The following is a 12,720-nucleotide window of genomic DNA, read 5'->3' on the forward strand; positions in this document are numbered from 1 at the left end:
CAAAATTAAAAATAGATACCAATAAAAGTAAAATTAATTGAGACATCAGTAGGTTAAATGTTTTTGAATATTCATATTGAATCAGGAGCCCCATATAATGCTCCATACAAAATACACCCTTTATAATGCTGCACAAAGGTTAATAATGGCCCCATAAGATGCTCCATAAAGGTTATGGCCCCATATGCTGCCCCATAGAATATGCCCCCATATACAGCCCCATAGAATATGCCCCCATATGCTGCCCCATAGACTATGCCCCCCATATGCTGCTCCATAGAATATGCCCCCCATATGCTGCTCCATAGAATATGCCCCCATATGCTGCCCCATAGAATATGCCCCCATATGCTGCCCCATAGACTATGCCCCCATATGCTGCCCCATAGATTATGCCCCCATATGCTGCCCCATAGATTATGCCCCCATATGCTGCTCCATGGAATATGCCCCCATATGCTGCCCCATAGACTATGCCCCCATATGCTGTCCCATAGACTATGCCCCCATATGCTGTCCCATAGACTATGCCCCCATATGCTGTCCCATAGACTATGCCCCCATATGCTGTCCCATAGACTATGCCCCCATATGCTGTCCCATAGACTATGCCCCCATATGCTGCCCCATAGACTATGCCCCCATATGCTGCCCCATAGACTATGCCCCCATATGCTGTCCCATAGACTATGCCCCCATATGCTGCCCCATAGACTATGCCCCCATATGCTGCCCCATAGACTATGCCCCCATATGCTGTCCCATAGACTATGCCCCCATATGCTGCCCCATAGACTATGCCACCATATGCTGCCCCATAGACTATGCCCCCATATGCTGTCCCATAGACTATGCCCCCATATGCTGTCCCATAGACTATTGCCCCCATATGCTGCCCCATAGACTATTGCCCCCATATGCTGCCCATAGACTATTGCCCCCATATGCTGCCCCATAGACTATTGCCCCCATATGCTGCCCCATAGACTATTGCCCCCATATGCTGCTACATGGAATATGCCCCCATATGCTGCTCCATGGAATATGCCCCCATATGCTGCTCCATGGAATATGCCCCCATATGCTGCTCCATGGAATATGCCCCCATATGCTGCTCCATGGAATATGCCCCCATATGCTGCTCCATGGAATATGCCCCCATATGCTGCTCCATGGAATATGCCCCCATATGCTGCTCCATGGAATATGCCCCCATATGCTGCTCCATGGAATATGCCCCCATATGCTGCTCCATGGAATATGCCCCCATATGCTGTTCCATGGAATATGCCCCCATATGCTGCTCCATGGAATATGCCCCCATATGCTGCTCCATGGAATATGCCCCCATATGCTGCTCCATGGAATATGCCCCCATATGCTGCTCCATAGATTATGCCCCCCATATGCTGCTCCACAGAATATGCCCCCATATGCTGCTCCATAGACTATGCCCCCATATGCTGCCCCATAGACTATTGCCCCCATATGCTGCCCCATAGACTATTGCCCCCATATGCTGCCCCATAGACTATGCCCCCATAAGCTGCTCCATGGATTATGCCCCCATATGCTGCTCAATGGAATATGCCCCCATATGCTGCTCAATGGAATATGCCCCCATATGCTGCTCCACGGAATATGCCCCCATATGCTGCTCCATAGAATATGCCCCCATATGCTGCTCCACAGAATATGCCCCCATATGCTGCTCCACAGAATATGCCCCCATATGCTGCTCCATAGAATATGCACCCATATGCTGCTCCATACATTATGCCCCCATATGCTGCTGCTGGAAAAAAAAATGCCATACTCACCTCTCCTCCTCAGGACCCGGCACCTGTGATATTCACCTGTCCAGGGTCCATCGCTGCTCACCACTGTCTGCGTGTCCTCTGTCAGTGGCTGTTCAGCCAGCAGAGGGCGCGGCGCGCACTAACCACGTCATCACGCCCCCTGCTGGCTAAACATCACGGACACAGGAAGCAGCAGATGGCGGTGAGCAGCGTTGGAACGAGGACAGGTGAATATCGCTATACTCTCCCGTCCTAGAACGTCTCTGCAGCCTGGCTTCTCCACTGTCTCACTTCCTGCCTTCAGAGTTCATGTGATACCGCTCATTACCACTCATGAATATGCGCATATTCATGAGTTTAATGAATGGTACCACATGACTGCTGGAGACAGTGGAGAAGCGAGGGGGCTGCAGAGAGTGCTAGGACGGGTGAGTATGATATGTGACACCCCCACCCCCCGCTTGCTGACCCCCAGGTATATGACTCGTGTATAAGCCGAGAGGGGGGGACTTTCAGTCCAAAAAAATGGGCTGAAAATCTCAGCTTATACACGAGTATACAGTATATAGTAAATAGGGATTTTCATATAAAGCATGATCCGGTCATCAGCCCGTGTGTTTAAGTGCAATAGTCAAGTATCAAGTGCCGTTATCATGTGCATGGAGGGTGTGGAGACAGATGAATAGTAGGGTGCAGATTCAGAATAATATTTGGAAGGAGGGAACAGGGCAAAGTTAGTTTACTGAGTAGTTGATGTGGTAGGCTTGCTTGAAGAGATGGGTTTTGAAAGCGAGCTTGAATAGGTCGGGGCTAGGTATCAGTCTGATCGTCTGGGGAAGTGCATTCCAGAGAGCTGGCGCAGCACGAGAGAAGTCTTGGAGACGGAGGTGCGAGGTTCGGATTACAGGGGATGTTAGTCTTAGGTCATTTGTAGAACTGAGGGCACGTGTAGGGCGATAGACTGAAATGAGAGAGGAGATGTAAGGCGGTGCAGAACTGTGGAGAGCTTTGTGGGTGAGAGAGATGAGTTTATACTGGACCCTGTAGCGAATAGGCAGCCAGTGTAATGACTGGCACAAGATGGAGGCATCGGTGAAGCGGCTGGACAGAATTATGACCCTGGCTGCCGCATTCAAGATGGATTGGAGAAGAGAAAGTTTGCCAAGAGGGAGACCGATCAGAAGAGAGTTGCAGTAGTCCAGACGAGAATGAATAAGAGCGACAAAAAGTCTTAGCAGTTTCAAAGGTGAGAAAAAGTCGGATTCTGGAGATGTTTTTAAGATGCAGGTGACAAGAGCGAGTGAGTGATTGGATATAGGGAGTAAAAGAAAGTTCGGTGTCGAATATGACCCCAAGACAGCGGGCATGCTTCTTGGGAGTTATGGTTGAACCCTCCAGGGTTATTTCGATGTTAGGTAGCGTGAGATTAGTAGAGGGGAGAAACACAAGTAGTTCACTTTTGGAGAGATTTAGTTTCAGATAGAGGAAGGACATGATGTTGGAGACAGCAGACTGACAATCCTTGGTATTTTGAATTAGGGTAGGGGTGATATCAGGGGAAGAAGTGTATAATTGGGTGTCATCAGCATAGAGATGATACTGGAACCCAAATCTGCTGATTGTTTGTCCAATAGGTTCAGTGTATAGAGAGAAGAGGAGGGGGCCTAGGACTGAGCCCTGCGGGACCCCGATAGTAAGGAGATGAGGAGAGGAAGAGGAGCCGGCAAAAGTTACAGTGAAGGAGCGGTCAGAGAGGTAGGAGGAGAACCAGGAGAGGGCTGTGTCCTTGAAGCCTATAGAGCAGAGCATAGTGAGGAGGAGCTGGTGATCCACAGTGTCAAATGCTGCAGAGAGATGCAGGAGAATCAGCAAGGAGCAATGACCTTTCGATTTAGCTGTTATTAGATCATTAGAGACTTTAGTGAGGGCAGTTTCAGTGGAGTGTAAATAGCGGAAACAAGATTGTAAGGGGTCGAAAAGAGAGTTATCCGAGAGATAGCGGATTAGACGAGAGTGCACCAAGTGTACCAGGAGTTTAGAGATGAAGGAAAAGTTAGAGACAGGTCTGTAGTTAGTGCAGTTCTGGTCCAGGGATGGCTTTTTAAGTAAAGGGGTTATGATGGCATGTTTAAATGAGGAGGGAAATATACATGAAGAAAGAGAGGTTAAATATTTTAGTCAGGTGAGTGATGACCACTGGTGAGAGAGACTGCAGGAGATGTGAAGGAATGGGGTCACTGTTGCAGGTTGTAGGCCGAGCAGAAGCGGGGAGCTTGGAGACGGCTTCTTCTGAAACAGGCTCAAAGATGTCTAGTGAGCTTGAGGTGTGGCAGGGAAGGGGATCCAGGCACTGAGGAGATTGGGCTGAGATATCCTGATGGATGTGGTTGATTTTTTCTAGGAAATAAGTGGCCAGATCCTCACCGCTGAGGTTGGTGATGGGGGCCTGTACTTTAGGTTTCAGGAGGGAGTTTAATGTTTCAAAAAGTCGTTTTGGGTTGTTGGATAGTGAGGTGATGAGGGTGGTGAAGTAAGATTGTTTGGCCAGATAAAGGGCAGAGTTATAGGTTTTGAGCATGAACTTATAGTGGATGAAGTCTTCTGCATAAAAGAGATTTTCTCCACTGCCGCTCTGCACACCTTGAGCAGCGCTGAAGAAAGCGTGTTTGCATTGTGTGCCAGGGCTGCAGTTGTCTGTCGGGTCTTTCTGCGTGTAGGAGGTGCTGCTTCATCGAGGGCATTCTTCAGTGTATTATTGAAGTGTGACAATGCTGAATCTGGACAGGAGAGGGAGGAGATGTGTGGAGATTGTCCATAAGCTGCTGGGTATTAATGGTACGTGTATTCAGATAAGTGTGGTAAGTGGAGGTGTTCCGGGTGAGGAGACAATTCTTGACAGAGAAGGAAAGAAGGTTGTGGCTTGAGAGCGGGAGAGGGGAGTTAGTAAAGTCGTGCAGCGAGCCGGGACGGGAGAAAACTAGGTCCAGAGTATTCCCGTCCTCATGTGTAGGAGAATTAGTAAACTGTGAGAGGCCGAATGAAGAAGTTAAAGAAGATGAGAGGCAGATTGGGAGAGGGGATCATTGATGGGGATGTTAAAGTCTCCCATGATGAGGGTGGGGATGTCACAGGATAGAAAGTGAGTAAGCCAGGTGGCGAAGTGGTCTAGAAACTGGCGGGAGGAGCCTGGAGGGCGATAAACAACCGCCACTCGTAAGGAGAAGGGCTTAAAGAGTCTGACGGCTTGGACTTCAAAGGAAGGAAATGTAAGTGAGGGAACCGGGGGGATGACCTGGAAAGCACAATGTGATGAAAGGCGCAAACCAACACCTCCACCCTTACTGTTCTCAGGTCCGGCGGTATGTGAAAATTTCAGCCCTCCAAACGAGAGAGCGGCAGCAGCGGTGGTGTCTGAATGCTGGATCCAGGTTTCAGTAATAGCCAGAAGGTTAAGGGAATTAGAGAGGAAAAAATCATGAATTTAAGTTAGGTTGTTACACATAGACTGTGCATTCCAGAGAGCACATTGGAAAGCAATAGTAGAAGGCATGCACTGAAGGTTAATATGATTAGCAGGGTTTCTATATGCAGCTGGAGGAGAGTAATGCATGCTGGTGAAGGGAGGCCCAGGGTTGGGGGAGATGTCACCTGCAACTAGTAAAAGGAGAAAAAAAAACAGAAAGAGCAGGTGGTGGGATGATTTGTATGAACGTTTTGAGTGCTGCATGGAGGTATTGGATGGTTTGGAGTGGGTAAGACATGTCAGAGCCTCAGAGTTATACATGGGAGAAGGGAGGGGTGGATATGGAGAGAGTGCACAGAATGTGTTAAAGGGCAGGCAAATTGTGAGAAAGCAGAAGTAAAAACAATTAAGCAGCAGATTGATATGATCAATGCATAATATAGTATGACTGACCAAGAAACATGTTTGTATTAAAAACTTATGCACCTTACCTGTCCCTTGCCCTGTCCAACTGCCATTGTCTAACTGTCAAGCACTTTATCCTGTTGCACGCGTGACCCCGCAAATATATATGAAATGAAATGTCTGCTAGCATCAGGCACCAAATGGTCGCAATCAGCAATTAACCAATTAGCACAAGGCCAGAGCAGGCATTACTATGCAGGGTAAACAACCAATACTGAACGAGGCCATAAAACAGTGAAAGGGAAAAAAAAATTGCTTTCAACACTTTAAAGCAGAAACCAAAAAAAAAAAAACAAAAAACAGAAAGAACCACCACAGGAGTGATGGATTAAATACCACGAAAAAATCTTGCTACGCATGATTCAGTTCACACTTGTCAGACAGCACACAAGGATGATGGATTAAATACCATGAAAAAACCTTATGTGAAATCTCTGCTTGTAGTGTAACTGGGCATTTCTTCAGATGTTTCTGGGGAACATGTTCTTTAACCGTTCCCTTCCAAAACATTGCCAATCACAGAGCAGCAATTCCTACAATACAGCATAATAAAGGCATGCCCCTGATTTGTTTCATGGTACACAAGCTTATCCAGGCACAATGCGGGACAAAGACGCATTCTTTGGGGTTCTCTGCAAGAATCTAGCAGTCTCAGACACTCGTGAACTGATTGGCAGCATTTGGGAGGGAGAGGTGAAAGAGGACGACCCCAGAGAAGACTGTGGAGAAACGCCAAGCTGGACTGCAAGCAGAGATTTCACATAGTGCACTCCGAAAAAAAAGTGATTTTTATAAGGCATTCAACCCCTTTCTGACATATGACGTACTATCCCGTCCATGAGCCCTGGGCTTTTTTGCCCATGGACGGGATAGTATGTCATACGCGATCAGCCGCGCTCACCAAGTGCCTGGCAGTTACGGACCGCTCCTGGCACTTTAACCCCTGGAACACTGCAATCAAACATGATTGCAGCGTTCCGGGAGCAGGCAGAGGGGCTGTCAGCTGCATGGAGCTCCAAAGCTCAGAGACTTCCTGTCATGCGCAGTGCATATCAGGAAGTCCCTCAGGTTAAAGAGAAATCCCTGCAGCGCTGGCATCTTCTATAGCATGCAGATCTGCATGCTATAGAAGCGATCAGGCTGCACAAAATGAGTGTCCCACAGTGGGACAAAGTGTAAAAGAAAGAATTAAATAAAAAAATTTTAATTGTAAAAATATTTAAAAAAAAAAAAATTAATATTTATTTCATTTCATCAATAAATATTTAAATAAAAAAATCTAAACAATAAAAGTACACATATTTAGTATCGCCGTGTCCGTAACGACCCGACCTATAAAACTGTCCCACTAGTTAACCCCATTAGTGAACGCCATAAAAAAAACACAAAACAAAGCTTTATCATCATACCGCCAAACAAAAAGTGGAATACCACGCAATCAAAAAGATGGATATAAATAAATGTGATACTACTGAAAACGTCATCTTGTCCCGCAAAAAACAAGCCACCATACAGCTTCATCACCGGAAAAATAAAAAAGTTATAGCTCTCAGAATAAAGCGATGCAAAAATAATTATTTTTTATATAAAATAGTTTTTATTATATAAAAGCGCCAAAACATAAAAAAAATATAAATGAGCTATCGCTGTCATCGTACTGACCCGTCTTTTAGTGTGCGACAGCTGCCAAAAATGAAAACCCGCTATAAATAGTAACTCAAACCCTCCTTTACCACCCCCTTCGTTAGGGAAAAATAATAAAATAAAAAAATGTATTTATTTCCATTTCCTCATTAGGGTTGGGGTTGGGGCTAAAGTTATGGTTGGGATTAGGGGTGTGTTAGGGTTAGACTTGTGGTTAGGGTTATGGTTGGGACTAGGGTTAGGGGTGTGTTGGGGTTAGGGTTGGAGTTAGAATTGGGGGGTTTCCACTGTTTAGGCCCATCAGGGGCTCTCCAAACGCAACATGGCGTCTGATCTCAATTCCTGCCAATTATGCATTAAAAAGTCAAACGGCGCTCCTTCCCTTCCGAGCTCTGCCATGCACCCAAACAGTGGTTTACCCCCACATATAGGGTATTAGCGTACTCAGGACAAATTGCACAACAACTTTTGGGGTCCAGTTTCTCCGGTTACCTTTGGGAAAATAAAAAATTGGGGGTGAAAAGATCATTTTTGTGAAAAAAATATGATTTTTTACTTTTACAGCTCTACATTATAAACTTCTGTGAAGCAATTGGGGGTTCAAAGTGCTCACCACACATCAAGATAAGTTCCTTAGTCTGTCTACTTTTCCAAAATGGTGTCACTTGTGGGGGGTTTCCACTGCCTAGGCACATCAGGGGCTCTCCAAACACGACATGGCATCCAATCTCAATTCCAGCCAATTTTGCATTGAAAAGTCAAATGGCGCTCCTTCCCTTCCGAGCTCTGCCATGCGGCCAAACAGTGGTGTACCTGCATATATGGGGTATCAGCGTACTCAAATTGTACAACAACGTTTGGGGTCCAATTTCTCCTGTTACCCTTGGTAAAATAAAACAAATTGTATCGGAAATAAATTTTTTGTGAAAAAGTTAAATGTTCATTAAAAAAAAAAAAAAAAACATTCCAAAAATTCCTGTGAAGCACCTGAAGGGCTAATAAACTTTTTGAATGTGGTTTTGAGCACATTGAGGGGTGCAGTTTTTATAATGGTGTCACTTTTCGGTATTTTCTATCATATAGACCCCTCAAAGTGACTTGAAATGTGATGTGGTCCCTAACAAAAATGGTTTTGTAAATTTTGCTGTAAAAAATGAGAAATTGCTGGTCAACTTTTAACCCTTATAACTTCCTAAGAAAAAAAAAAATTTTGGTTCCAAAATTGTGCTGATGTAAAGTAGACATGTGGGAAATATTACTTATTAAAGGGAATATATCTAACTTGTTTTTATCATCTTTCAGGTTACATCGGGGGGGGGGGGGCGGCGGCTTATCTACAGAACTACAGAATGCTGTAGATAAGCCCCTGATGGCAGCTGATAGGGTTAAAATGGGGTGACAGATTCCCTTTAAGTATTGTGTAACATATCTCTGATTTAAGGGCATGAAAATTCAAAGTTGGAAAATTGCGAGATTTTCAACATGTTCGTCAAATTTCCGTTTTTTTCACAAACAAACGCAAGTCATATCAAAGAAATTTTACCACTATCATGAAGTACAATATGTCACGAGAAAATAATGTCAGAATCACCAGGATCCCTGGAAGCATTCCAGAGTTATTACCTCACAGTGGTCAGAATTGTAAAAATTGGCCTGCTCATTTTTGGGGTAATGGACAGATCCTCTTTTTGAACAGAATATTATGAAAAAATAAATCACACATACACCTTCTAGCTCTACAGAACATGTATTATGGTGTGGAGTCTAGACTCTAGGGCAGTGTTCCCCAACTCCAGTCCTTCGGAGCCTCAAACAGGCCATGATCTCAGGATTTCCTTAGTGTGTAGGTACCGTGACTAAGGAAATCCTGAAAGCATGACCTGTTGGGAGGCTCTGGAGGACTGGGGTTGGGGAACATTCATCTAAGGGGTAAAGAGGTTTTTCAATTACATTATTGAAAATTGACCAAATAAATATTAGTAAGTCAGTTCATCAATAGTAAGACATGTTCCGTTTTTTACTATTTAGGAAAAGCTGGCATACTATATACAATGTGCATCTACATTTACTGTCACATTAAATTTAGCAACACCTGAAGTTTCTGATGTCAAAAATACCCATATCTCACTAAGTACAAAAAAAAAAAAAAAAAAAAAGTTTTGCCCACTACATAGTTCTGTTCCTTACGTCTTTTCTCTCTCCTCGTCTGCGTGTTGTAGATAGATCGTTCCGCTTTGCTCTTTGACCGATTCTTCCAGCGGGGTTAGAAGGTCCTCTAACTCTTTCTGCTGAGAAAGTATAAAGTCCAGCTCTTGGTCCAATCTAACAAAATAGAAAAAAAATAAAAAAACAAAATCTATAAATGTTTTTTATTTTGATGTTTGTGTATAAACATTGTACAAAATATTGGGAGAAAGGTAAAACAGGATTTTTGGGTGCTTACTGTAAAATCTGTTTCTCGGAGCCTTCATTGGGGGACACAGTAAGCATGGGTACATGCTTTGATCTTCTTCAACAGCCTGGGAAGAAGGGGAAGGGGAGGAAACAGGTAGGGAAGCATGAGTTGCGACCAGGGAATGGCCAGAGCATTGGCGCCGACAGTAAGAGGGTCGTGGGACCTGGAGTCGAACCGTGGAACCTTCCTGTTCAGTCGGGACGCCATGAGGTACACATCCGGAGTTCCCCATCAAAGGCAAATCTGACGGAAGACCTCCTGATGCAGTGACCACTCTCCTGCGGCGAGACCCTCGCGGCTGAGAAAATCGGCGGCCCAGTTGTCCACGCCGGGTATATGCACTGCGGATATTGCCAAAACCGTGACCTCTGCCGAGATGATGATCTTGGATACCTCGGCCATTGACAGGGAACTCCGGGACCCTCCCTGGTGATTGACATATGCCACTGCTGTGGCATTGTCCGTTTTAATTCTGACTAGCAGACCCCTGAGAAGCCTTTCCCAGTGACGGAGGGACAGAAGGATGGCCCTAATCTTGAGGATGTTGATCAATAGAGAGGACTCGTTCGCCGACCAACGCCCATGGAACATCAGATGGCGAAAACCGCCCCCCAGCCGAGAAGGCAGGCATCCATCGTCACCACCTGCCAATGGACGGGAAGGAAGGATCGGCCCTGGAGGATGAGGGGGGATGACAGCCACCAGTTGAGAGACTGCTTGACTCAGGAAGAGAAGAAGGGGACGATCCAGCGACAGGACAGACATGACACACTGTGAAAGGATGGCCTGCTGAAGTGGTCCCGGATGGAATTGCGCAGAAGGTATTGCTTCCGACGATGCCACCATTCTGCCCAGGACCTTCATTGCTAAATGGAAGGAAGCCGAGGGCATTGCAGAGAGCGAACTCCCTGCTGGAGGATTGCTCTCTTCTCTTTGGGGAGAAATACCATCGCATGGCGGGTGTCTAACAGCATGCCTAAGAAGATAAAGCGCAGTCGGAACAAGGAAGGACTTTGTTCTGTTGACTAGCCACCCGAACCGGGACAGGGAATCGAGGACGATGGTCAGACTTTCCTGGGCCTGAGAGAGAGATGGAGTCTTGATGAGGATGTCGTCGAGGTACGGGATAAGCACTAGGCCCCTGATCCTCAAAATTGCCATCAATGCTGCCATGATTTTTGTGAAAACCCTGGGGGCGGTCGCGAGACCTAACGGCAGGGCAACAAACTGGAAATGGTTCTGCTGTACTGCGAAACGCAGGAACCTCTGATGAGCTGGGAAAAATCGAAACATGAAGGTAGGCATCTTGGATGTCTATGGAGCACAGGAATTCCTGCGCCTCCATGGAAGCAATTACTGAGCGGAGGGACTCTATCCTGAAATGTCGCAGGCGGACCCTTCTGTTCAGTAACTTCAAATCCAGAATGGGCCGAACCGCACCGCCCTTCTTTGGCACTACAAACAGGTTTGAATAGAAACCTGTGAAGCGTTCTAGTTCTGGGACGGGAACGATAACCCCCGAACTGAGAAGGGAGGCGATGCACGCAAAGAAACCCAGAATTAGAGCAGGATCTCCTGGAGGACGGGATTCAAAGAACCAATCTTGGGGCCGCAAAGCGAACTCTATTTTGTATCCTGAGGATACCACCTCCCTGACCCATACGTCCTCCACCGAGGCGAGCGAAACGTCCCTGAAAAACAGGAGACGGCCGCCTAGCCTAGGAGATACACTGGGTTCTTGACACGAGTCATGCCGAAGAAGATCTGCCAGGTCTGGGCCTGGTGAACCTAACGTGGAAGCTTTGAGGACGCCAGGAAGGAGTGGGCTTGAAGGAAGACCTTTTCTTGATCTGACGAGTCTGCAGCCTGTGCTGGCCAGAAGAATCTTCCGTCGCCGCGAAAATGCGAAAGGGCCGAAAGGAGCGGAACTGCCGCTTCAGGGAAGGCCGGCGAGGTTTGGACTGGGGAAGGAGGGAACTTGGGCCCCCCCGTGGCCTCTTTAATAATCTGGTCCAGCATGGAGCCAAACAGGCGGGCCCCCTGTAAAGGGAGGCTGGTAAGCGACTTCTTTGCCGACAAGTCCACCTGCCAGGCTTTGAGCCAAAATATTCAGCCGGATGGCCACTATATTGCTGGACGCCTGAGCTGCGCAGGACGCGGCATCCAGGGAGGCAGATACCAAATATTTTCCTGCATAGGAAATCTGGTCTGCAAGGTCAGCTAGCTACCCCGGACGAGCTCCCGCAAGAATGTCCTTACGAAGCTGTTTGGCCCATCAGGCCTTTGAGACCCAGGTAGAGGCAAAGGCCGGGCATCATGTAGAATCAGCCGCTTCAAAGGCTGACTTTGCCAGCGATTCTAGAATACTATCGATCGAATACCTGAGGGGATGCTGCATTAGAAAGTGGGAGGACAGTGTTGGAGGACAGTCTGGAGACTGGCGGGTCCATAGACGGGGAACCAGTCCTGTTAGCGGTTAGCTCAGGGGAGAAGGGATATAGGATGCCGAGGCGCTTCCCTCTCTGAAAACGTCTGGTAGGGTTCTCCCTTTCCCTGGCGAGTACCTTCATAAATTCACTGTGTGTGGCGAAGATCTTGGAAGGTGGTTTTGACTGTCTAAACGAAACCGCCTGATCTGCGGGTTCGGTAGAGGTATCCGTGATGCCTAAGGTCTGGTTGACCTCAACAATAAGGCTTTGGGCCATATCTCATGTTAGAGGCCTGTTCTGAATCCAGGTCCGAATCATCCTCTGAAAGCGCGTCCGAAGATGCCACGTCTGACTCGGGAGAGGAGGATCTGGAAGAGGGATCTCGCCGTGAAAGACCGGAAGGCGAGATGGAGCGGGAAGAGGACCTAGATCAGTGTTCCTGTCTGGGTCTCTTGTGACCTGGGT

General features: G+C 46.9%; 1 protein-coding gene across 3 annotated transcripts in view; it reads right to left on the reverse strand.

Annotated features, from left to right (window-relative positions):
* The window catches only part of LOC141087516 (uncharacterized), a 51,332-nt gene that overhangs the window by 12,819 nt on the left and 25,793 nt on the right, over nucleotides 1-12,720 (reverse strand). For all 3 annotated transcript variants that reach the window (XM_073573066.1, XM_073573063.1, XM_073573062.1), the window contains exon 9: nucleotides 9,559-9,693. In XM_073573066.1, coding sequence (XP_073429167.1) covers nucleotides 9,559-9,693 — 135 coding nt within the window. The remainder of the gene's footprint in view (nucleotides 1-9,558; nucleotides 9,694-12,720) is intronic.

This window comes from Dendrobates tinctorius, unplaced genomic scaffold, assembly GCF_039654945.1.
Source record: "Dendrobates tinctorius isolate UK_male_01 unplaced genomic scaffold, ASM3965494v1 ptg000034l, whole genome shotgun sequence".
NCBI lineage: Eukaryota > Metazoa > Chordata > Amphibia > Anura > Dendrobatidae > Dendrobates > Dendrobates tinctorius.